This window comes from Talpa occidentalis, unplaced genomic scaffold (assembly GCF_014898055.3).
Source record: "Talpa occidentalis isolate TD23 unplaced genomic scaffold, MPIMG_talOcc4v2.1 talOcc4.9, whole genome shotgun sequence".
NCBI classification, from domain to species: Eukaryota; Metazoa; Chordata; class Mammalia; order Eulipotyphla; family Talpidae; genus Talpa; species Talpa occidentalis.
In genome coordinates, this window is record NW_023605305.1 from 19,298,039 (window position 1) to 19,323,742 (window position 25,704).

General features: G+C 45.7%; 2 protein-coding genes across 4 annotated transcripts; one reads left to right on the forward strand and one right to left on the reverse strand.

Annotated features, from left to right (window-relative positions):
- Positions 1 to 429: 429 nt before the first annotated feature.
- AK2 (adenylate kinase 2) lies at positions 430 to 22,876 on the reverse strand. 3 transcript variants are annotated; one of them, XM_037498587.2, is made up of 7 exons: positions 22,732 to 22,870; positions 12,537 to 12,662; positions 10,762 to 10,872; positions 10,535 to 10,629; positions 4,664 to 4,736; positions 3,340 to 3,535; positions 430 to 1,337 (listed from the first exon to the last, which is right to left on the reverse strand). In XM_037498587.2, the coding sequence occupies exons 1-7, from the start codon at positions 22,828 to 22,830 to the stop codon at positions 1,333 to 1,335; spliced, it is 705 nt and encodes a 234-aa protein (XP_037354484.1). In that variant the 5' UTR covers positions 22,831 to 22,870; the 3' UTR covers positions 430 to 1,332. The 3 variants fall into 3 exon arrangements, with proteins under 3 accessions (XP_037354484.1, XP_037354482.1, XP_037354485.1); XM_037498585.2 differs by lacking the exon at positions 430 to 1,337 and having other exon boundaries at positions 3,170 to 3,535; positions 22,732 to 22,871; XM_037498588.2 differs by lacking the exons at positions 430 to 1,337; positions 3,340 to 3,535; positions 10,535 to 10,629 and having other exon boundaries at positions 4,665 to 4,736; positions 22,732 to 22,876.
- Positions 22,877 to 23,664: 788 nt separating this feature from the next.
- Positions 23,665 to 24,160, forward strand: LOC119236203 (60S acidic ribosomal protein P1-like). The gene has a single exon (XM_037499916.1). The coding sequence runs from the start codon at positions 23,789 to 23,791 to the stop codon at positions 24,119 to 24,121; it is 333 nt and encodes a 110-aa protein (XP_037355813.1). The 5' UTR covers positions 23,665 to 23,788; the 3' UTR covers positions 24,122 to 24,160.
- Positions 24,161 to 25,704: the final 1,544 nt, after the last annotated feature.

Consider the following 25,704-nt stretch of genomic DNA (forward strand, 5'->3'; position numbering starts at 1 on the left):
TACAACTGTCCAGTCCAGCAGGAAGTAGGTATTTCTCTGTGTATATTCAGATCCAACTAGCAGTTATTCAGTGTCTGTTGTGTGCCAGGCACCATGCAAAACCTTCCTGTAAACTTCATTTAATGCCAAAAAGTGTGACAGACAACATCACCGACCTTGTCACAGATAAGAATATGGGAGCAGAGTCAATGATTGGCTGGGATTTGTCACTCATTCCCTGACATCCAAACACAGTGCTGTCTCCACTAGGCCAAGCTGTCTTGTCCTTGGGTTCGAGAAAAGGTTGCCTGCGAGCTCCACGTCAAGAGGGTGCAGGCTTATCTTATGAGCACATACTTGGACCTCACCACCTTAAGGCTTTCAGTGACCACAAGAGTTTCTAAGCCAGATGCTAATTCAGTGTCATTTTTCTATCCCAGATCCTCTTAAAAAAAAAAAGAAAAAGAAAAACCACAATAGGGGATACAAACTTTTAACACACTTTATTGATTAGGGGCCAAACAAGGCATCATTTGGTCCATTAAGAAAGGCACCTCATTGAAAATACATCACAGTGCTGTCAAGTGATCCCAGTCACAGGATTTGAGGATGGAAAGGACAATCTTTGGATGATATTGCTCAGGACACTTGCTTATTTAATAAAAAGGGTTCCTTCACACATCATGGGTAAAAGAAGGCAAGAGTATAGGATTGTGGAATATGCTGGCTAGCAGCTGAGAGCTCACCCAGGACAGGTAGACCAGTCAATCAGTGGTAAGTAGGGAAGGGAGTGAGACTAGGTTGGTCCCCCTTCCGTACAATTCCAGTAAACTTGATTTGCTGAGCCACTGCTCCCACAAACACACCCAAATCTCTTTCAAATTTTGCTCTCATGATGTGGGGAACCAGGGCCGTCAAACCCTCCCTGTTCCAAGCTGCAGGATAGACAGGATAATACAGTTTGATTTCCTAGGCTGGTATCCCATGAGGTTCTGAGATAAAAGCTGAGGTCTTAGGGCATTAGCCTTAAGAATATTGTCACTAGTCCAGAATAAATGAAAACTTGAGTCCTTAGAAGTAACACTGTATCTCCGTATTTCTACTTATACCCTCCAATCAGTTTTTTAAAAATTAATTTTCCCCTTAACTTACACTTCTTAAGATTCCTACCATGTGTAAGAGAAATGTCTTTACTACGACGCTGCTACTCTCCCAATACTCCTCTTGAGCCCCTCACCACTCTTCCCTCTCCCTCCTTACCCTGACCACCCCTCCCCTCTGCCCAGCACCTAAGAGCGGGGAACACGTCACGGGGTGATGAGCAGCGGTGCAGTCTCGCCTGGCCTTCTGTTACTAGGCTGAAATAGAGAGGAAACAAGAGAGAACAAAATGGGATTTTAAAAACCAAGTAAAAATCAGAGTGGGTCGGCATGCACGCCCCAGCAACCAAATGCATTAAACACTGGACATTTCTCTGCCAGGTGAAAGTTCCTCATGCCTGCCGAGGTTAAGGCTCTGGAATTATATGAAGCAAAAATCAAATCCTCACCAGCCCCTACAGGGCTTGTGGACCCCCTGCGCCCCCGCCCCAGTCTTCTAATTCTCACCAGCACTCCAAGTATCACACGTATGCACGTGCACATGTGAGTGTACATGGATGGATGGCAACTATGTGAACAAGGATCACACACATTCAACTTGCAAATATTCAAGGACATCAACTTTGAGGCCAAGTGCTTACAACTGTCCTCAAATGGGAGACAACTCTAAGATTCACACAACCACCCTCACCCACAGAAAGATCCCAGATCCCCACAGACACAGCTGGTAGTTCTGGCTTCACTCTTTTGTTTGCCCATTCCCAGAAGTCATGTGCTTCCCAGAAATGCCCCAAGCCAGACTGGGTTTCCGTTAAGAATGGGTGGAGTTAGTTGACAGCCAGGGAACAAGGCAGAGCAGAGCCAGCAGACACTCATTCAAACCAGACAAAGAGAGAAGCAAGAACGCGACATACCCACACCCAGCTTCCAGGTGGACAGTAAACAAGCCTCTGGTAGTCCCATAAATAGTACGAGAGCTCAGGTCAGATGGTGACTGGGCACTTTAGAGTCCACTGCACTGAGTCAAGCAGATTATGTTGAAGCAGGAGGCGTTATTTACTGGACCTGTCACTGATTTTCTAATGGCTTTTCCAGAGGCCACTATGTCTGTGCTCCCTCATAGCAGTCTATCACTTCAGGTTTGCTGAGACCAGAAGGCACAGCATGGACCCCAGGAAACACTTAATAGTTGGGGAGCTGAAAGGAATGAAAGCTTGGGACTGCCACAGATGATCTTATTTTGGGGTAACCTTTTCTTGGGGAAGTCTGTGGTCACCACCAACAGGAAGTGATGGGTAAAGGACTATATCTCAAAAGGAGAGGATTTGAGTTGAACAGGGAAACATCTGATTTGGGTTTTACACCCTGGAGAGACTGGGTTTCAATAAATTTTAATCAAAATAAATCCAAGAATAGATCATCTCCAGATCACAGTTTTGTTCATACTTGGAAACACAGGGCAAACACTGGAAATAAAAATGAACAGACCCACCCTGGTCTCTCTATGGGGAAGCAGATGCCCAGCCAGGATGTTCAGAAGATAGTCTGAATTCAAAGGGACCTTTCACCTTTAATTCTCGGCAACAATTCATTTTTAAATACAGGTCCTAAACAATCTCTGCTTCAAGCACCATGATGCAGATGGCAAAAATATTTTAAGTGGGTCTGGCTCATTTTATGCTGATACTCTCTTTTAATAATTTCCGGAATCTGTAATATAAGTGCCTTTTTCCTTCCACTTGGGGGGAAAAAAATTAATGCTCCCTGTCCACATACTGGCTCATGTGGTTTTTCATTATGGGTTAGAAAGTGGAATTCTCAGCCAATAATCTGCTGTCTTGACTTCATGCCCTTGATGTGACCCTGCAGTTCTAATCAGCTGTTGGAGATGTAGTAAATACCATGGAACTGGGATGCCTCTCAGATACCTGAGTTCGCTTACTCTGGCCAAAAAACAAAATCAAGAGTATGGTTACAGAAGTAAACAACTGATAAAGCCACCTCGCCTGTAACTTAGAAAGTAGGAAGTGTAAACTTCTACACAAACACACATATACACAGATGAGATGAGAGGTGCACACACGCCAAAGATATATGAAGCAAGTGCTTTTTTAATCAATACATCAAATGATATTCTTGCTGGCCTGAGGAAGCATCCCTCTGCCTGCTCTGCACGCCAACCCATGCCCTCAACAGGGATAGGATAAAGAAATTCCTTTTTGGATGGACCCACATTAGATAAACATAACTAGGTCTTTACATGTGGCTTTGGAGAAGGCTGCTAGGATGCTTGCAAACACGACATCAGGGGTCTGGGACGCATCGATGGTAGAGTGGATCCCCCGCTTGCTGTAGTACTGCACCAGTGGGGTGGTCTGAGTGTGGTAGGCCTCCAGGCGGATTTTCAAGGCCTTCTCGTTATCATCTGATCTGCGTATCAATGGTTCTCCGGTGATCTGAGAACAGAAGAGGGCAATGACAAGCCAGAACTATTAGCAAGATTTTCTTATTGATAACATGAAGATCTGAGATGCTTTCTGATCCCACATCACAAGGAAAGACACACTCTAGATCTTCTCTAACAAAAACTCTACACCCAGCAAGTTGGTCCTGGAAGCTAGTCCAAGGAAGTCAGGAAGCCTGAATAGTAACTGAGGAATGGGTGTTCTGAGAGGAGGATGGGCAATGTCTCTCTCTCACAGCTTCTGTTCAGCTGTTAAGCGTCTAAAATGAACATTTTTTGGATCAGATGTAATAAAGATGGAGGCCCGAGACCAGGAAAAAACACCAACATCAGAGATGCATTCGTAATTATAATCTTAGTTGCCAAAGTATTTAGTGTTTTTAGTAGGGTGCTGGCCACTAACGTTCTGGAAGTGACAAGCCAAGTAAGAGAAAACTGGGTGGTAGAATATCAACTTTGGGAAATGTGACTAAGCTGAGGTAGTTTTAGAACTTGTATGATTGTATGAACTGGTCTCAGATGACAAAGGTAAATTGAGAAAATTCCTACTGTCGCCTGCATATTCTAAAACAGACTATTATGGCAAATGTTACAGTGAGCATGTATGGGACTCTCCCTCCTAATTCTGTAAGCAACTGAAGACTGTCATGAGAACTTGGCAGTGTTAATCGAGCCAAAAGATTGTAAGTCTGTATGGCACAGCAGAGCAGTCACTGGAGACAGAAGACATTCTTCGGAGGCAGGACTGGTCAACAAACTTCTCTGTGGTACTATCCTCCCCACCTTGGCTCTAACTCTGGGTTTCCAAGCAGCCTTTTCCCGATTAGTTATTATTTGGATCACCACACTGCTGCTCTGGACAAAAGATAGAGCCTGGGTACTGGGAAGTAGCTGGCACTGTTACCTACCTCAAGGTTAAGCAATGTACCACCTGGAGAGACAGTGAATAGATGAGCCACAGCCCATATGATTTACTTGGTAGTGCTATTTCTCCAAATTAAGTTACTAATATAGAAATAAAGGGAAGACGGAAAAAACAAAGGGGGCGTGGGAGGAGGGGAGAAGCAAAGAAGAAAGGGGAAGGAAAGAGAAGGAAATTTTCTGTTCTGAGTTTACATACGTCATCTTTCATGGGTTCCTTTGGGGGGTTGAACTCCTCGTGGTAGGAACGGCCACTCGTGGGGTGAATCAGCCTGAAAGGCAGCAAATGAACATGAGTCAGGTTGTCAGAAAGTATCCTGCATCCCTGGGGTCCCCAAGGTGACAAGCAGCTGGATGAGAAGCTGGATCTAAGGTGTCACCCAGCGGAGAACCCGGCATTAGGCATCCCTTGCTGAGACAAGAATGGGGCTTCCAGGAGAGCTTATGACAGAGTGAGCATGCTTTCTAATTTTACCCAGCATTGTGCGTTGGCCAAAGAGGCTGGTATGACTACTCGATTCAGAACTTAAAAGAAGGAACGCTGGTGCTGGTCTCACAGCCATCCATCCTACTCACCAGTGCACTCAACAGACATGTACTAAGTGTTTGGTGTGACTCAGGCCTTAGGCTGAATCCAAGGGTCATGAAGCCGTGAGTCAAGGCCCCTCCTCACAAGCAGCTTCATTTTGTGAAGCTTCACTTTGTGGGGGAGACAAATAATTAACTACAATAAATGTGACAATCCTTTCAGACATTTATACAAGTGCCACGGGGGACAGAAGAGAGAGACAGAGAAACTAGCTCTATCTAATATCCTAGTTTAGTTATGAAACTGGAAATCTGTTCTAAGAAAAATAACACCCTATGGATGCACACCCCACCTCAGGGCAGCACCCTGTTGTGGTCACGGAGATTAAAGCCCTGCTCCTGGAAGGGAATACTCCAGGCATCAGCAAGAATGACATATGAGGTAAGTCATGGAACAAAGAGTCCAAGAACTAGCTCTTATTTGGCATTATTGAATATGGAGCTGGTAGTAGCTCTGGCTGTGCTGTGTCCCCTTCGGCGATGTGCCTGTGCTCCTGACCAGGAGTGGCCAGAAGAAGCAGCCAAGCACGGCTCAGCAGCCAGGGTTTGCTAGCGCTCCTGTGGATTCCTACTCCTGTGCCAAATGTGGTTTGCTTACTTCACCGATGGCTGCGCTCCTTACAAAGGTTTGTTAGACTGGAGCTTCCCAACATTTTTCATCTCTTGGCAGACCGAGAAGTGATATTTGCACAGTCCTAGAGCTATTAGTTCTCCTGGGGTGCTACGGGCATCCCGGGCCTGCCTAGCAGCTCTGATGGCTAAGGGGATCACTCTCTCAGCACAACAGCTGGTAAAGTCCAAGTTAGACTAGCGAAGCTGTGCGTTTCTAAGACGTGATGCTGTGTTTTAACACTAGCACATTTTCCGGGAGCCAAGCATTCCAATGATAGCACAAGGGGGCCCACTGAGAGCACTGGGGACAAGGTGATGCTGTGTAAATAAGCTGTGCCAAGTGGGCCTCTGACTGCAGTCATGTAACATGAGGTCGGGTCCTCGTTGAGGACTGGAGACTTTCAAACATTGGGACCACCAGGGAAAGGGAGAGTATAAGCTGAATAGCTTTCCCCCTAGGAAGGGTTGGGAGTGAGATGTGGCCCTACTTCCGGAGAGCAGGGCACAGAGCAGCCAGGCAGTGGCAAGCACACCTCTCCTCTCCACCTGTCTCTCTCACTCACTCCCAGAGTCCCTCGGTCCTTCATTTACACCTTCGGACATACACTTCCCTGCTCCTTTCCCACTCACAAAGACCATTTGAAAAGGAATGTAAGACTCATTTGCTAAAAGGGTATGAAACAAAATTCAATCTTTATGTTCCCAAAATGGGGTGGGCCCCACTGAACCTGGCCTGGAGGTGGATGATGTGGAGGGAACAGGGCTGGGATTTTATTGTCACTGCTACCCTGACTGTGACACTTCAGACACCTGTTTTCTCATCCACAAGATGGGGCTGTAAGGAAACATTAGGCTAATGGTGCCAGTCGGTTACCTGGCAGGATAATTAGAGTGCCGGAGAGCCTACAATGAATAGGCTACCCAAAAACCCACCCACTGAACATGCTCAGGAAATAGCAGATGACCCCTAAAAGTATTAGAAGAGAGGGCAAAGCTAATCCATGAGATATTTATAGAGGGGTCCTTATGTCAGATCTAAATAAAATCCATATTAAACTGATCAGTTTCTGTCTTTTTTTCTTCCTAGAATCAGCATAGTGGACTAGAAGCAGAAAGCAGCTTCCGGTGCAGAAAGCAGCTGCCACCGGGCTGCAGTGAACCTGTAAAAATATTGTCCTCAGTGTGACCTGCCATGGTTCCTCCTCTGAGAAGGTGGGGTCACACTAAGCCACTCACTTCCACACCGAATTGCTGAGTCTTCCCTTTCCCTTCTTCAGCAATCCTACAGTTTTTCAGAATCGCTACTCCCCACCAACCCGGCCTAGTGAAAGTCTCCTTACTTCACATGCAGATCACAATCAGGCTCCCAGACGGGTCCAGGTTTGTTTCTCTTCTTCCCCAATTCAGCCTTAACACCATTCTTAGAATGCTGTTTTTGCCACATCTACTGGATCAAGAACATCCTATGACTTCTGATTCTTTGCCATGTCTACCCGCTTCCTTAGCAGACCTTGCTCAGACAAACTCCCACCTTCCCTTCCTGACAGCCCTATTCTACCCCCACCTCTACAGACCATTCCTCCAACTCTGGACAGACATGTCTGCCACTAGCTCCAGCTATAGCCCCTCCCCAGCCCACTCACTACTGCTTCTACTTTCTTCCGGGAAAGCCTCACTGAAATAGTCTATCCAGGAAGGTCAGATGGGATACTACACCTCTCCTAGGTAGCCTTCCCTAGGTTTTCTTCTTGAACTCCCTATTGCTCTAGGCAGCCCAGGTTTCCGGTATGGCTTACAGACACTCTAAGGTCAGAGGTGGACACCACTATGAGGTACCTTTTATAGCCTCTGCTGGTCCCTACCCCAGAGTCTAGTTCTGTGCTGCACACAAAGCAGGCCCTCAGGAAGCTGCACGATTGGATGAAAGGCACCCAATGTCACCTAGTTCTGTCAATATCTGTTTGTCCACCAGGGACTTCAGTGCTGGTGATGCCCCCTCTTGTTAACCCTACCATTTCTTGGTAGGGTTATACCAACTTTGTCTACTCTGCCTAGAAGGGATGCAAAGAAACAAAAGTCCCTGCATTGAAGGGGCTCTGGAACAGCTAGAAGTGTGAAACCTGGGCAACTGAAAAGAAGGATAGTTCCGATATAGACTTCAGAAAACATCTCTAACATTCACTCTATTGTCTGTTTACACATCTGCTTGTCTCCTGAAAGATACAGACTGCAGATTCATGGGGAAAAAAGTTTAATCTCATTAGGTAATCAAAGTAATAAAATTTGAAATATGGTAACATTTCTTTCCTAATTAAATAAAAAAGTTACGTACTGTGATAGTTATAGCATCAGTTTAACAATGGACAACTGAAAGAAACATACATTTATAATGATAAGGGAACAATTGAGCAAATGATGGTTCATTTACTGTGGAATATGATGCAGCAATTAAAAACAATGGCTCTGGAGGTCAATGTGAGAAACCGAAAGCTCTGAGAGCAGGTACACGACAAGAATGTCCACTCTCACCACTGCTGTTCAGCTAAATATTGGAAGACCCAGCTAGAGCAAGGGAAATTATAAGAGGAATCCAAACTGGAAAAGAAGAAAACTACCATTGTTTGCAGATGACATCCTAATATACGTAGAAAATCCTATTGACTCCACTAGAAAACTATTAGGAACAAGAAGCATAAAGTGGGAGGGACAAAACAACATACAAGTTTGTCGCATTCCCACATGTAAACAGTGAACTAGATGAGAAAGAAGCCACATAGATAATCACGTTTATAGCAGCATCAGGAAGTATCAGTACCTAGGAATAAACACACCTGATAAAGGAGGTGGCGGACTTATTTAATGAAAACTACACAGAATTGTTAAAAGAAAAGGAAAATGGAAAGATAGTCTATGCTCATGGGATGGAAGAATTAACATTGTTAAAAATGTCTATCTTGGCCTCCCTGGTGGCCTTGGGGTTAAGTCTCAGGGCTACCACCAAGCAGGCCCACAGCGGCAGCCTGAGTTCCAGCCCCAGCTGGCCAGGGAGCCACCTACATGGCACAGCATACCTCTCCTGTCTCGTGCTCGCTGCTCCCCTCAGCAGTGTATTTCAGTGGATCTGCCTGCTCTGCTCCCCACTCTGTCTCTGGTGAATCCTCTCACCGCCCCCCTCCCCGCACCTCTGGCCTACACCCCAGTTCTTGTATGCATAAATAAACAAATCTTCAAAAAACCTAGACACCACTGAAAAGAAGAAAATATTTGCACATCATATATCTGATGAGGAGCTAATATCCAAGGCCTACAAAGAACTCATAAAACTCAACAAAAAGATAACAGAGCACCCAATCAAAAATGGGCAGAAGTGGGCCTCCCCGGTGGCGCAGCAGTTGAGCGCTGGGTTGCGAAGCTGCCTGCAGCCTCTGCTGCGCTGGTTCGATCCCCGGCTGCTCCCCAGCCACCGGAGGAGGGTCCCACATGGCGCGCAGACCTCTCCTGCCGCCCGCTGCTCCCCTCAGCAGTGTACTTCGGTCCTTCTGCCTGCTCTGCTCCCCGCTCTGGCTCTGGTGAATTCTCTCACCCTCCCGCGCTTCTGACTGTACCCAGTGCATGTATAAACAAAACAAACAAACAAAATTAAAAAAAAAAAAAAAAATGGGCAGAAGAGCTAAGTAGACACTTTTCCATAGAAGACATACAATGGCCAAAAGTACATGAAACAACATTCAGCATCATTTATCACCAGGGAAATGCAAATCAAAACTACAATGAGATACCATCCCATTCTACTGAGAATGACCACATCAAAAAAACCCAGACAGAACAAATGTTGGTGAAGGGTGTTGAAAAACGAGCCCTCATATGCACTGTTGGTGGGAATGTCGACTTGTGCAGCCCCTAAGGAAAAGTGAGGGGTTCCTCAAAATATTATACATAGATCTACCATATGACCCAGCAATTCCACTCCAGGTATCTACCCGAAGAATACAAAATCACTAATTTGAAGGGATATATGCACTCCTATGTTTACTGCAGCACTATTTACAACAGCCAAGTTATGGAAACCACCTAAATGCTCAATGACAGAGCGGAGATTGAGGTGAGGTATACATACACAATGGAATACTACTCAACTATAAAAAAATGAACTCTTGCTATTTGTGACAACATGGATGGAAGTGGTAGGAATTATGCTATGTGAAATAAGACAGAAGGAAAAAGACAAATATCAGATTATTTCCCTTATACGTGGAATACAGAGAAACAAAACAAGAACTGACAAAATGAAACCAAAACAAACCCTAGAAATACCACGCAGAATTGAGGCTACTAGAGGGGGAGGATGAGTAGGGGTGGGAATAAAGTGGGGAAGGGGCCCAATAATCTAGGTTAAAGGACTATGGGTGCTTTGATGGTGGGGATGATGTAGGAACCCATTCCCCTAAATCATATATAGCGTTAATGTTACCTCAATTAAAAAAAAAAAAAAGAGGGGGGATAGATGGAAATCTAAGAAAGAAAAAAAGATAATGTTGAGATAAAACTAGTCAATAGACATAAAACTAATGTTCTGCTGGGGAAGAGAAGAAATACCTTTCTTGCCTTTCTTTCACATAAACATTGTAATTTGTCCAGGGGAAAAAATAAGAAACTTGCCTAGTGTCAGAGTTCAAAGGGACTTGCTCCTGCTTCCTGATCCCTATCCCATGTCACTCCTTCAGAGAGTGTCACCAAATAAGATCAATCCCTACTGAAATGGCACTGAGTCTCCTCAACCTCTCGCTTGAGGTTAGGCAAGCGTGGTTTCCTCTGAGCTGACAAAGCTTGCAGGAAGTGGGAAAAGATGGGAACTCCAGGGGACAAATACCTTCCTGTGATTCTTCGGATCAGCAGAGAGTCTGGGATGCTGAATTCAATCACAGAATCAAGCTTCTCTTTCCTCTTCTCCATGAGGCTGTCAAGCTGTAAAAGAGTGTGTGGCTCACCTGAGTAAGCTACCAGAGGTTGATCAGACCCATTTTCCTCAAAGGAATTAGGATGTAAAGAGCCAGCATTTGCTTTCATGCAATAGTGATAGAAAATCAAGCCACCTACCATTTCTGCCTGCCTCACAGTCCGAGGGAAGCCATCTAGAAGAAAACCATTTTTGCATGGAGGGGTCTCCAAATTCTTCTCAATGAGCTCCACTACCATTTCATCACTCACCTAGACGTCAAGGGAAAAACAGCCTTGGTTTAGTCTATGAACTCGGGGACATTAGTCTAACTCCAGGGTCACAAGTTTGTGTTGACACAACCTGCTTATTAAACAGCATGCCTTTCTGACTCCACAGAAGCAAAAATCAGAGCAAATGTAGAATGGTTCCACTTGAAAGATTCAGCGTCACAATTATTTTTGTGGTTGTTCTATATACATTGTCTTCTCTTGAGATTCTTCTGCATCTAGGTAAGGGAAGAGGATTCCCCCACCAGGAGTGCTCCATGTCATAGGTCCTGAAGTCCTCTCCTACCAGTAGAGAACAGTACTCCTACCAGTAGGTAACAGTTTATAGCAATTAACTGTTCTCAAAGCAGAAGAAAAGTGAGGTCATATGGTGGAAAGAAAACTGAACAAAGGCTCTAGGAGAGATGGGGGCTGACCAGATGCAGAAAGGCACCAATGTTTCCTGTTTCATGATTTTGTTTAAGCTAACAGTAAAGTGGCCCATGACATCCCAGATGTGAAGCAAGAGAAAAGTTCGCTGAACTGGCGAGTTGGGTCAGTCTGAGGAGCCAGCTCAACACAGTCTCTCTAAATATGCCAACGAGGTTCCTTCCAGCTTTCGAAAACTGGTTTTCCTATAGGGCCTACATAGAAAGAAAAGTTTCCTGCTAATATTATGGTGAAGGCTGTCCATCTGGGTAACTAATGCTCTTATCTCCCGGGACCAGCTGTGAACTTGGGGACAAAGTATAAATTCTGCGACCAAGTGAAGGTTGGAGATAAGCAAGCTCATTGCCACATCCCATTTTTTTCTCAGTACAGGATCTTCTGCCAAGACCCAAAGTCCAAAATAGCTGGCTTTCTATCTTGACTCAGGGCCTGACTAACATGAGGGGAAAGCTGGAAGTAAAGGGGCAGCTGTACAGGTGGGCGGGGGTACTATTTGATAGAGATACAGAATCTCAAAGCCTAATGGGAGACAATTCAGGGGTAGAGGCTAAGCCCAGCACCTTCCTCAAGCAAACACTAGAGGGACAAGCACAAAATGACCACTGAAGGTGATTTCCTGAGGCACAGTCTCAGGATAACTCAGTTACAATTAAACTCTGGCACTTATCAAAGCTTCGCCAGATAATATTGTATTTGTCCAACTGGACCAACTAGTCTAAAACCAGAGGAAAATGCTATTATATCCCCAAATGGAAAGGATTTACTTTTATCAACTGTCAAGTAACTTGTCTGTGAGAGACACAGAACATAGTTACAAAAGTGGGTTAACACATTCTGTTGCTTCCTGAGTGCTCTCTTGAATATATCCCTAAGTTCCAGCTTACACACAGCTATTTCAATTTTAGCCCCGAAAACTGGGCATATTACAAAATGCATCAGCAAAACAGAACATCTAGAATACTGTGGGTAAAGTAAGTGCCACGAATTCAGAATGAACTGAATAACTTGTGCTAAACTGCACAGGGCTGTGCAATAGAACTTTCTATGATGATGTAAATGTTCTGGCTAGCAAACATCTGAAATGTTGCGAGTGAGACCGAGGAATCAAATTTCAAATTAAATTAAATTTAATTTTAATAGCTACATGCAACAGATGGCTGCCATGTTAGTGCAGATCTAGACTGAGGAATGTTCACATTCACTGTGCCCACACCTACCAGTTTCCCGGCGTCCATGGTTGCCTTCAGCTTTTTTCCCAGTTCTGAGCCAGAAGCGACCATGGCCCTCAGCATGTCCCCAGTAGCCAAATGGCACACACAGAAATTTTTGGCCAATTTGGGTGCCTGTGAATAAGAAAACAAAACCAAGATTCAGTCAACATTGTAGGTTCTGGGGCCTCCCTGGTGGCACAGGCAGTTGAGCGCAGCGCTGTGAAGCTGTCCACAGCCTCTGCAGTGCAGGTTCAATCCCGGCCTGCCTGGGAGATACCCACATGGTGAGGCAGACCTCTCCTGTCTTGCCCGCTGTGTATTTCAGTCAGTCTGCCAGTTCTGTTCCCTGCTCTGTCTCTGGTGAATCCTCTCACCCTCCTGCACATCTGGCCTGTACCCCAGTTCTTGTGTGCATGAATAAACACATCTTTAAAAAAATAAATAAAATTTCCTAAAAAACAAAAAACAAAAACTTTGTAGGTTCTGGAGTCAGGCTACCTGAGGATGGGGGGAAATGATGAAAGTACCTTTTATTCTAATGTAAAATTGTTATAAGGTTGTAATAAGAATCACATGAGATAATACACAGAAAGCACTAAAAACAGTATACCTATCATATAGAAAGCTGTCTGTCATATTACCTATTGTCACTACTCTTACTAGACACTTTAGTGACACATAAACCTCAGTTTCCCCATTATAAACAGGAAGAATAAAAAATTTCACATGGTTGCTGTGAAATTTATTTATTTATTTTAAAAAGGATTTATTGGCAGGTTATCAGATTGAGATTTATTTTATTCATTGATGCATACAAGAGCTGGGGTGCAGGCCAGAGGTACCAGGAGGTGAGAGGATTCACCAGACAGAGTGGGGAACAGAACAGGCAGAATGACTGAAATACACTGCTGAGGGGAGCAGTGGGCGAGATAGCAGAGATCCGCTGCACCATGTGGGTCAGCACCCTGTCTGGGGCTTGAACTCCTGCTGCGGATTGCTTCATAACGCCGAAGCCCCAGTGCCACTAGGGAGGCCCTGCTGTGAAATTTAGATGAGATTATGTTTATAAAACATTGAGCACAATGCCCAGCACAGAATATGCTGAATGATTATTGCCAAAGTTCTTACATGACTATGACTGTAAGTGCTGCAGCTGCTAGGCCTGGAGGCAGCGAGGGGAAGATGAAGACCACAGTGGCCATATACCCAGAGAAGGGTGCTTTTTGCCAACCTTTCTCTTTGAACTGTTATAATTAATTTGGGTAAAAAACTTATACAAGGGAAAAGGCTGACCAAAACCCCACAGAGAAGAGCAGTTAGCATAGAACCTAAACGCTGTTTTATTACATCCCTGTTTGACTGGATTCGACTGCCACATGAAAGAACACTCACAGGGAAGACTCACATGGCGGAAACCAATTCCTCATTCCCTGCTGGCTGCATGGAGACTTGGGGGCTGCAAAGGGTATGGACTTTGGAGTGATCCAGATTTGCACATGAATCTGGTTAAGGCATTCAACAGCTGTGTGACCTTAGGGTAGTGCTTAACTTCTCCAGAACCTCAGTTTCTACATCAATCAAATGGGGATAATGTTTCATCATAGAGCTTTTGTGAGGATTAATGAAATGGGTCTAAAACATTAGGTACAGAGTAAGCATCCATAAATGAAAGACCTTCCACTTTCTTCTTTGTAGCACTCTTTACCTGCCTACCACAGAAGCAGGTTGACAAAGTAACTATTATACTCCCCTCACACTTCAAGCTTATGCTTTAGGGATACTGCAAAAATGCAGGTTCTGATTCCATAGGGCAGGGCCTGAGCACCTACATTTTTTTTAAGATTTATTTATTTATTTATACAAGTACTGGGTACAGTCAGAGGCACGGGAGGGAGAGAGAATTCACCAGAGCCAGAGCAGAGAGTAGAACAGGCAGAGTGACAAAGAACACTGCTGAGGGGAGCAGTGGGTGGCAGGAGAGGTCTGCGCGCCATGTGGGACCCTCGCCTGGTGGCTGGGGATTGAGCCTGCACTGCAGAGGCTGCGGGCAGCTTCGCAACCCAGTGCTCAACCGCTGTGCCACCGGGGAGGCCCGAGCACCTACATTTTTAATGAGCTTCTAGGCCTGGCTGTGCTGCTGACCCTCAACCACACTCTGTTACTGCCAGGGTCCTGAGCCTCTGATGTCTCACTAGCCAAGGACTGTTTGCTGAGCCCAAGAAATAGGCCCAACACCTCTATAAGTACAGGGGTCAGGAGTAGGGTAGTGTAAACTTTTGGGGGGCATGGGTGGGACTGGCTAAAACCAGTAGAGAGGCAGCACAGTAAATTTAGTGCTTTTAAAGGGCAGTGTATTATTACAATCATCTGGGTACTTACTAAAAACACAAAGCCAGGCCTACTAACAGGCTGTCATTCTGCAAAGCCTTAAGACAGTGGTGTGAGATCGGGTTTCATAATGGTATACATTTGGGTTGGAAACCAGATCAACAGTTTCCTCATTGTGTCCTCTGAACAAGATATGTGGCCTACTCTTCATCCCTAGAGTACAGATAACAATGTCTACTTCACAGTTTCTGGGGATTGGATAAGATAATGTATGTAAAGGCATTCAGCACAGTGCCTGGGGTTTAGAGGAATAAGGGGAATTATCAGTTGTTGAGATTTGATTGAATCTTAAACCCAGTTTTCTCACTGTGGAATCATTTTTTTTTTTTTTTAAAGATTTATTTGTTTATTTATTTATGCAAGCACTGGGTACAGTCAGAAGCGCGGGAGGGTGAGAGAATTCACCAGAGCCAGAGCAGGGAGCAGAGCAGGCAGAAGGACTGAAGTACACTGCTGAGGGGAGCAGCGGGCGGCAGGAGAGGTCTGCGCACCATGTGGGACCCTCCTCCAGTGGCCGGGGAGCAGCTGGGGATCGAACCGGTGCTGCAGAGGCTGCGGGCAGCTTCACAACCCAGCGCTCAACCACTGCGCCACCGGGGAGGCCCGTGGAATCATCTTTCTGCCTCCAGTTTTTCCTCTTTCACCTCCAATGATCCTGCATATGCAGCTGGATCATCCAAAATACTGGGCCAAACTAACCTTAACCCCCAACACACATATTAAGAAGTCTTTGATGCCTCCTTAGTGCAACAGGGGAGAAGTCCAAATACCTTAACCTGTACTCCATGCCCTCCACCATCAACTTCCTACACCTCCCAAGCTCTCTGAATTCACCTCTTGAAGCCCCCTATTTGTAAGCTCTACACCACTGCAGGCAAGCTGCTCAGGGTATTTCCCAAAAACACGAGCCTCTCCTGGTCCCTGGGTCCCGTCACATCCATGCAGGAATCCCTTTTCTCCCCGTACTGGTCTAAGCTACCCTTCTTCTTCTTCTTTTTAAAAGATTTATTTATTTATGCATACAAGAGCTGGGGTACAGGCCAGAGATGTGGGGGTGAGAGGATTCACCAGAGACAGAGTGGGGAGCAGAACAGGCAGATTGATGGAAGTACACTGCTGAGGGGAGTAGAGGCGAGACAGGAGAGGTCTGCTGCTCCATGTGGGTTGCTCCATGGCCGGTAGAGGATTGAACTCGTGCTGCCAGAGGCTTCGGATTGCTTCATAGTGCGATGCCCAACCCCTTGCGCCATCAGGGAGACCCTAAGCTACCCTTCTATTAGTCAAAGTTTGAGCACCTCGCTCCCACCAAAAACCTCCCCAACGATTCCTTCTCTTCTGAGGAGTTATCAGTATCAGCTAAGTTGGAGTGTTTGCAACCTCCTCAGCAGTTTTTTCATGCATTGTTTTATGGTATTTAGTATGCTTAACACAAAACAAATCCATGCGGTAGGAACCACTTTTACCTGCATTTTACAAATGAAGTTTAGATGCTAAGGTGCCCAAGATCACATAGCTAGTGATCAACAGCAGAGCGAGCGACTGACCCCACACTGTCAAGTGCCAGTTCTTATCCACGATACTACAAGGCCTTACTGAAAAACAAAAACAACCCACAGAACCTTAGTGCTGTCTGTGAGGAAGGTATAGAGCTCTGTGTGTGTATGTCTGAGACTGGAAGAGAGCACAAGGAGGACTTCACAGCATGGCAAGGTTGTTTCTTGATATGTATAAGCCACACCAGTGTATTCATACTGTGAAAATCCATCAAGTTACCTGCTTATGATATTTGTACCTTTCTCTATGTACATTATACTTCAATTAAAAAATTTTTAAGGGCCTCCCTGGTGGCGCAAGGGGTTAAGCACTGCACTATGAAGCAATCTGCAGCCTCTGCAGCACCAGTTTGATCCCCGGTTGGCCAGGGAGAAACCCACAGGGCACAGCAGACCTCTCCTGTTTCGCCCGCTACTCCCCTCAGCAATGCATTTTGGTCAGTCTGCCTAGGTTCTGCTCCCCACTCTGTCTCTGGTGAATACTCTCACTCCCCTGCATCTCTGGCCTGTACCCCAGTGCTTGTATGCATGAATAGACAAATCTTTTTTTTTTTTTTAAAGATTTATTTATTTATACAAGCACCGGGTATAGTCAGAAGCGCGGGAGGGTGAGAGAATTCACCAGAGCCAGAGTGGGGAACAGAACAGGCAGACTGATGAAATACACTGCTGAGGGGAGCAGAGGGCGGCAGGAGAGGTCTACGCGCCATGTGGGACCCTCGTCAGTGTCTGGGGATCGAACCAGTGCTGCAGAGGCTGTGGGCAGCTTTACAGCCCAGCGCTCAACCGCTGCGCCACCAGGGGAGGCCTTGAATAGATAAATCTTAAAAAAAAAAATTTAAATTTAAAAAGTACTACCTGTGTTTGAATTTCAGCTCTGCCTCTTAATTTACCATATAATCTTGCAGACCAGTGACTGAAACTATTTCCTCATCTGTAAATTGGGAATATTTTTAATGACCATCACTGGGTAGGTAAGAGGAAGAATGGAAGATGCTAAACAAATTACAATTTTTGTTTTAATCCTGAACTATCCTGGCATTTGTCAGCCACTCCTCTCGACACTCCACGTGGCACTCTGCACCAGTAGGTACTGTTGGATGCCTGCATCTCTACCTCTGCAACTAGGTTCATAAGATGGTGATGTGCTCAAGAACAGTTATGAGACCAAGTCCCACCTTTGCTACTTACTCTATGTAGTTCTTGGGCAACATATAGCCTCTGGGCCTAGTTTATCAGTAAAAAGGTATGGACAACAAGAGAACCTGCCTCCCAGTGTTGCAGGATTAAATCAGATGATCATGTAAAGTCTTTAGCTTGGGATCTGTCACATAATGGAGTAAAGGGTGATGGTGTTACAAAATTACACCTTTCTTGAGGGCAGGAGTGGCTCTCTGTCTAGCACTGAAGTTATCCAATAAAAGATGCTCGATGTAGGAGGAAAATCTAACTCAGGGCAGCATGCAGATAGTAGCAGGAAGAGCAGGAGCTCTGGAGTCATAAAGGTGCAAGACCCACCTATTACGTGCTATGTGACCTAGAGAACAAGCCCTTTGGACGCCAGTTTCTCTAAATGTGAGAGGAGGACTAGAGCATGGGTCTGAGAGTTGTTGCGTCACCCCAATGACACAACCGTCAGAGCTAGACTTGAGAGATATTGGCTGAATGTCCTCAAAAAACTGGTATAAGCTGGACACGTGGAATTAACTATGAGCTGAGACTGGTAGAGAAAACAGGGAATACATCCTGGTTGTAGCCACAGTACAGGGATATCCAATGCCAAAATGGAGACAGGGAAATAAGTTTAATTAAAAAGAAGCAAACAAACAAACACCCCCCCCCCTTAGATATTTTAAAACATTATGTTAATATAAAAGCTGTCAGTTTACACACATTAAGCCATTTTAGTTAAAAATGAGAAATTTTCTTTAAAATGAAAGATTATTTCAGTTATGCCAACACAATATATATAAAATAACTAAGCTATGCAGGTATAAAAAGTACTAGTGGGAAGAAAAACATTACTGAGTAGGCGCTGGGCACTACCCCCAGGTTAGGGATTTTATTTTATTTTATTTATTTTTTTTATAGAGGCATGTTTTATTTATTTATTTATTTATTTATTTTATTTTATTTGTTTGTTTTGTTTATACATGCATTGGGTACAGTCAGAAGCGTGGGAGGGTGAGAGAATTCACCAGAGCCAGAGCAGGGAGCAGAATAGGCAGAAGGACCGAGGTACACTGCTGAGGGGAGCAGCGGGCGGCAGGAGAGGTCTGCACGCCATGTGGGACCCTCCTCCGGTGGCCGGGGAGCAGCCAGGGATCGAACCGGTGCCACAGAGGCCGCGGGTAGCTTCGCAACCCAGCGCTCAACCGCTGCGCCACCAGGGAGGCCCAGGTTAGGGAGTTTATATCAATGACTGCAAACATCTACCAAGGGGATAAGCAGGCAATGCAAATAAATGAAATGGGTCAAATGTAAGCAATAGGCAGTGAAGAGGTGCGCGCTGGAAAGGGGAGAACACGCACAGGCCCCAGAGCTGCACGGCCACCCAGGACTGAGGCCTGGAGCTACCAGATCCCATTTCTCAAGAGAAATGGAGTGCTGGATTTTTAAGTGAAATTTCACAACTGAAAATGCTGTGTGGTCAACTTATTATATTGAAGGCTGACACATATGAGCATCCACCTTATCCTGCCTTTTCTATACAAATAACATACCAAATAACAGACAAGAAGCTTCTCTTTATAGGAATATTTCAGCTAATAAATGAAAAAGAAATGACATCATTAGATCACCACCATTTTGCCACCTATAGTGGCAAATTCCTGGGCCCAGGCACTGAATACCACAGACAAGTAGACATGATGTGCCTCCTAATGAACAGCCCAGTACCACCTGAGATGTAGTCCAGCCCCAAACCTGAACTCAGATCTGAGTGTATGATCAAATTACCAATTTACAGAAAACAGAGAGGAAAGAGGAAGACATTAAGTGCACTGGGGGATATGATTAAAAAAAATTCCCAGAATGAGATATACTCCCAGAACAAGCGCTTAGTTTCTTCCACCAAGCTAAACCAAACACTGCAATTAACAAAAAAAGAAGGGGGACACATAAATGAAACTGATCACATTTGTGAGACAAATGGAAATGTTAAATTAACACTGACTATTATTAAACACTGATAATTTTTAGGGGACATTGTGCCTATTCACTAAAAAGAATTGATCTTTCAGAGACAATACATTGCCATATTTCCAAATGTAATGTTATAATTTCTGGGAGTTGTTTTATTTTTATTTCTTTTATTTTTTTTCCTACGATTTTTTTATTTATGCATACAAGAGCTGGGGTACAGGCCAGAGATGTGGGGGTGAGAGGACCCACCAGAGACAGAGTGGGGAACAGAACAGGCAGATTGACAGAAGTACGCTGCTGAGGGGAGGAGTGGGTGAGTCAGGAGAGGTCTGCTGCGCCATGTGGGTTGTTCCCTGGCAGGCCGGGGATTGAACTCGCGCTGCAGAGGCTGTGGATTGCTTCATAGTACGGTACTTAACCCCTTGCGCCACCAAGGAGGCCCCATCTGGGCGTTGTTTTAAAGTCATTTGTAAAGGAAGAATGGATGGGAAGGAGTGGCTGCCAGTCATCTGTTGGGACTGAATAATGGGTACACAGGTCTCATTCTATCATTGGTCTTCTTTCGTGGATTCAAAACTCTTCATAGGGGCCTCCCTGGTGGTGCAAGAGGTGAAGACGCAGCACTAAGAAGCTATCCACAGCCACTGTAGCAAGAGTTCGATCTCCAGCCAGGGAGATGACCCACATGGTGCAGCAGACCTCTCCTGTCTTACCCGCTGCTCCCCTCAGCAGTGTGTTTCAGTACATCTGCCTGTTCTGCTCCTCAATGTCTCTGATGAATCCTTTCACCCCCATACCTCTGGCCTGTACCCCAGTTCTTGTATGCATACATAAATATATCTTACAAAAAAACAACTCTTGGGCCTCCCTGGTGGCGCAGGCGGTTGAGCGCAGCGCTGTGAAGCCCTCCTCTGCCTCTGCAGTGCCAGTTCGATCCCCACCAGCCTCAGAGCAACCCATATGGAGAGCAGACCTCTCCTGTCTCACCCGCTGCTCCCCTCAGCAGTGCATTTCATTAGTCTGCCTGTTCTGTTCCCCTGCTCTGTCTCTGGTGAATCCTCTCACTCTCTTGCACATCTGGACTGTACCCCGGTTCTTGTATAAATAAAATAAAACAAAACAAAACAAAATGAACTCTTCATAATGAAAAGTCAGAATGTGTGGGCAGGTTAATGCTGTAGGCTGCCACTCTGATTTATGAACTTTTTTTTTTTTTTTTAAACTCCATAAAACTACAACCTCCAGTATTCCTACCGCACCAATTATGGAAAGAGAGGGATGGAGGTTAAATGGCTTATGTAAATATTAGTCTTTCCTCAAGTTTCAGCTCTAATCATCTCTCTTTTGCTATTATAAAGCTTTTTTGACCAACTCCCATTATTGCCCATAATATTAATTTTCTTTCTGAAATATTGAAAAGTATGAAAATTTCATACTAAAATACATCTGGGGGAAGGGAGATGTTTTACTAAGGCAAGGAAGCCAATAATTACTACTGTGTGCTAGGTTGTCACCTATGTATTAATAGGTGCTTTATAGCTGTATATAACATAATCTCTCCATATCCTTTGAACTTTTGAGCTACGTGGGCAAGGACTTTATGAGTCTTGTTCACTGCTCTATGTCCATTGTTTGGTGTTCATGAAATGTCAAATGAATAAGGTAGGTATTATCCCCATTTTTCAGATGAGAACACTGAGGCTTAAAAGTTACATAGCTTGTTAAACTATAAATACCTTGTCTCAGCACTGGAATGGGTTGTTCATTTCACAACCACAGAAACTGTTAACTTCAGTATCAACTTAAAAAAAAAAATCTATGTATTTGAGATACTATGTTTATAGTCGATGGCTCACAGCAAAAATCTGAGGATGGCAGTAGGAAAGAGGTGACTTCAGCCTTACTGAGGACAATGGAATTAGGTAGTTACTTCAAGGATGAATCACCTCAGGTTCTACAGAGAAAAGGGAGTGTGGTCTCTTGGCCTAGTGCCCACAGGCAAAAAAGCAAAGTCACAGAAATAAACTGAATCTCTCAGCCCTCCCTCCCTCCTCATTACCCACACTCATCTGTACCATTCATCCATTTCCAGTAACCCCATCAAAGGTCCAGTCATATGGTGGGTGCTCAAGAGTGAGACAAAACAGTCTGTTTGCTAAGACTTCTCAATTTTTGCCAGTGCTAGGATGAGGAAGGTGGGCACAGAGCAGTCCACAGACCTTTATTCACTTGGGAGCTCAGACTAGCAGGGAATTCCCTCATCAGGACCTAACAACAAGCAAGAGACCTGAGGGAGAGGGTGTAGGGGGTTGCTGCCAGACCCCAGGCGGTAGAAGGACACGGATAAACTAACATATGGGCTTCTAAATCCTGAACATTCCAACTGTGGTCTATGAGCCCATTATGTCCCATACACTAAGTGAGGCCCTGCAGTCTGCTAAGGACAGAAGGGAACTTCAGGCTCAATCACCTGGAGCCCCATAGTTGTTGAGGTACCAGGCTCCACATGGCCCATCTCGACCTCTCTGGGCCTCTCTTTTCATATCTGTAAATTGAGGTACCCTCTTTCATGCCCCCTCCAACTTAACTGGCTCACTCAGGCATACCTCTCTCCTCTTAGCAGTGCTCCTGCCCAGCACATGCCAGCTCCCACTCTGCCCACGTGCCGGAGATGCTCCTCTACCCTCAGTCATTAGTCACTATAAGAAACATCCCCCTACTTCGAGCGCCTGGAACGTAACCCTCATTTTGGACAATTCAAATCGCAGGGAATTCGCAGGTCCCTGCCTCCACTCGGGCTGTGATCTAGATGCTTCAGCTCAGGCCTCTACCCCTGAAGCCCTCTGCGCCTCTAACCCCTTCAGGGGTCTAATCGGTCCTCAGATTCCCTAACGCGACACCTTAAGATGGATCCCTCACGAATTCTAATCCAAACCCCGACTCCCCCGACCATTTTGACCCTCCCCAAACGCTTGACCAGAACCCCAGGCTTTGGTCCGGGCTCCCCCAAGCCCGAGGCCCCAGTCCGCGCCCCACTCCGGGGCGATCGGGACCTTTGGCCGCCCTGACCTTGGAGCTCCACGGGTTCTGCCGTCAAGTCCAGCCCTGCAGCTCACCTGGGTGCCCTTGCCGGCCCCTGGCGGGCCCAGGAGCACCGCCCGGATGCCTTTAGGACACTCTGCCGTCGGTTCGGGCGCGGGCGCGCTGGGAGCCATGGCCGCGGGTTCTCTCACTGCCCAGCCCGCCAGCACACCTCGCAGGTCCGGCGCTTCCAGGCCCCGCGCCACGCACGCCACGCACGCCCCACTCGGCGCTCATACTGGCCCGTCGCCACGTCCATCAGTCCGCTCCGCCCGCCCCGAAGCGCGATGGACAGTTCCACTTACCAACCATAGGGTGACGCTGGGGAAGTCTGCTTTTGATTGGATAGAATAGGCGTGTGGGTAAGGAAGGGGCGGGCCTTTGCGGTCGAGGGGGTTGGGCTGGCGGCGGGTGTGCCGAGGGGGCGGGAAAAGGCGAAGCGAGGCGAGAGGCTGGGCCGGGAGTTCTGGTTGGGTTTTGACAGCACCTCTGGTGAAGTTCGCTGGAATTGCCCGTGGGAGTATAAATTAGTAAAATCCCTCTTAGAAAATGTCTTAGGTTAGCAATATTTGTCACATGTCCTCTGGTCCAGGAATTCAAAGGACTTGCTTGTCAAGTGTAAAGCTTTGTGAAACAAAGATATTAATTGTAGCACCTATCAACAGCCTCAAAGCCCAAAACAAACCAATTGAAGGCAGTTTCTTAAATATTCAACAATGAAAGATTGGCTAAATAAAATGCAACAAATCTGTAGCCTGGAAATCCACACCCTCTCCCCACCCCACCCCCATGTAGAAGATATTTAATCACATGGGGGAAATGCTCACCGAACAGGATACAGAATTACAGTTGCAACGGAATCCCAATTTTGTTTGATGGTTACCAGTGATGATCTCTGCGAAGTGTGATCACAGGAACTTCTCCCTTTCTTTGTTTGCTGATATTTTCAAAAAATTCTATAGTCCTTTCCTCAGCTGTCGCTAAGGTGCTCGGTCCTTCCGAGGAAGCTAAGGCCGCGTTGGGGTGAGCCCCTCACTTCATCCGGCGACTAGCACCGCGCCCGGCAGCGTCTGTCCAGCCCTCGCCCGCACCATGGCTTCGGTCTCGGAGCTCGCCTGCATCTACTCGGCTCTCATCTTGCACGACAACGAGGAGGATAAGATCAATGCGCTCATTAAAGCAGCGGGTGTAAATGTTGAACCTTTCTGGCCTGGCTTGTTTGCAAAGGCCCTGGCCAATGTCAACACTGGAAGTCTCATCTGCAATGTAGGGGCTGGTGGGCCTGCCCCAGCTGCAGGGGCTGCCCCTGCAGGTGGTCCTGCTCCTTCCACTGCTGCTGCTCCAGCTGAGGAGAAGAAAGTAGAGGCAAAGAAAGAAGAATCTGAGGAGTCTGATGATGACATGGGCTTTGGTCTTTTTGACTAAAGGTCTTTTGTAACACGTTCAATAAAAATTTGAACTCTTAAAAAAAAATTCTATAATGAATTCTATGCAAATATTATTTTTATAATAAGAAAACAACCTTTTTAAGCTAGGAAAGGCAGTTTATTCTCAAAGGAAATCACCCTTTTTTGAACAGGAAAATAATTTCTACAGATTTTTTGGTTAGTGAAAGTTTCACCCACATCCCCTATGAAGCAACCCCTGAGGGCTTGGCAGGCCTAGCTTCAAAGCCCTTTGGGACCTTTAACCCAGAATGTGATTATGAAACAATTATGTTTCCCCACCAGCAACTCATTTTCTACATCCTAGCAATGAATTTGCTTTTCCTTGACTTGGTCCCTTATAGTTTACCACACAAATGAAGTTAACATAACTCATCTCCACACTGAACTTCTACAAGGTGCCTGCTTATTGGATCCCTCCAATAGCCTTGAAGGAGGGAAGAATTATTATGCCCATTTTTCAGGACACAGTGATCCAGGGCTTGCTGATATGTAGTGACCAGTCCAAAATCTCCACCTTTACAGATTCACAATTAATGGTGATGGTGGATGACCAGGTGGTTTCCCCTAAAGCACAAGGTTCTTGGGTGGTTGGGATTGTCTATGCAGCCAAAATTTACTTCAGTCCAAGAAAATCAGAGATCATTGAGGTTTGCTGTATCCAGAGCACCCAGGGACATAGGAGCAAACTTCCCTCTATTACCAGTCACTGCAGTGACTCTGACAAGGTAGGACACCCCCCCAACTCCAACCTCCCAGCACAAAAACAACAAAGACTACACATAAATACACAGGAGGTAAGGTTTACTCATTCAATTTTTAAAAGCTGTCCTAGGCTTTGAGGCCTGCTAATGACCATAAAAGAGATACTGACAGCCCAGGGAAGAAAGAATTACCTCATTCATTTATTCAATTAAGTATTAATTTTAACAGTAACTGCTATCATCTCCCTGTTGCTGGGTATAGTACGCCAGTACTGTGCTAAGCACTTTACATTTAATTCTCACAACAAGCTATATATAAGGTAGCTACTTTATTATGTGCATTTTTTAAAAAGAGAAAACTTCAAAGCACAGGTAAATTAAGTAGCTTGCTCAAGATCACACCACTAGCCTGTGGCTGAGTAAAGGTTTGAGTTCAGGTCTGGGCCCAGAGCAGCCTGGTGACAAAGACAGGCGGGTTCTGTGGACATGATGCTCTCAGAGTAGCTGGGTTTCAGCTGGAGGGGTTATGGAGGTCTCTGTGAAAGAAGGATCTTGAAGATTGCAGAGGTTTTGACTTCGGGATGTTCAAGAATTCCAAACATGAGTAGGAAGAGCAAGAGTTAAGAGTAAGAACACAGAAAAAGACACAACATAGGAAAAGCCTGGTTGGACAACCACTACTGACCATTGGCCACCCTCTGCTACGGACTCTCCCTTCAAAGAACAGGTCCTGCCACTTTGCCTGTCTCTCAAAGGTCAAAGTCCTGGACGGGGACACCCCCACTGGTCAAACCTAGTCATGTGCGCTCATTCCCCAGCTGCCAGACTGAGAGAACTTTCTGAATAAACCATCAGAGGT

Excerpts from the sequence above, each read along its gene's own strand:
- LOC119236203 (XM_037499916.1), top strand. The coding sequence starts at position 23,789 with ATGGCTTCGGTCTCGGAGCTCGCCTGCATCTACTCGGCTCTCATCTTG.
- AK2 (XM_037498585.2), bottom strand. The coding sequence starts at position 22,830 with ATGGCTCCCAGCGCGCCCGCGCCCGAACCGACGGCAGAGTGTCCTAAA. Across the intron at positions 10,873-12,536 it reads CCATGGACGCCGGGAAACTG|GTGAGTGATGAAATGGTAGT; the intron begins GTAGGTGTGGGC and ends CTTGACGTCTAG. Across the intron at positions 3,536-4,663 it reads AGGAACCCATGAAAGATGAC|ATCACCGGAGAACCATTGAT; the intron begins GTATGTAAACTC and ends TTCTGTTCTCAG.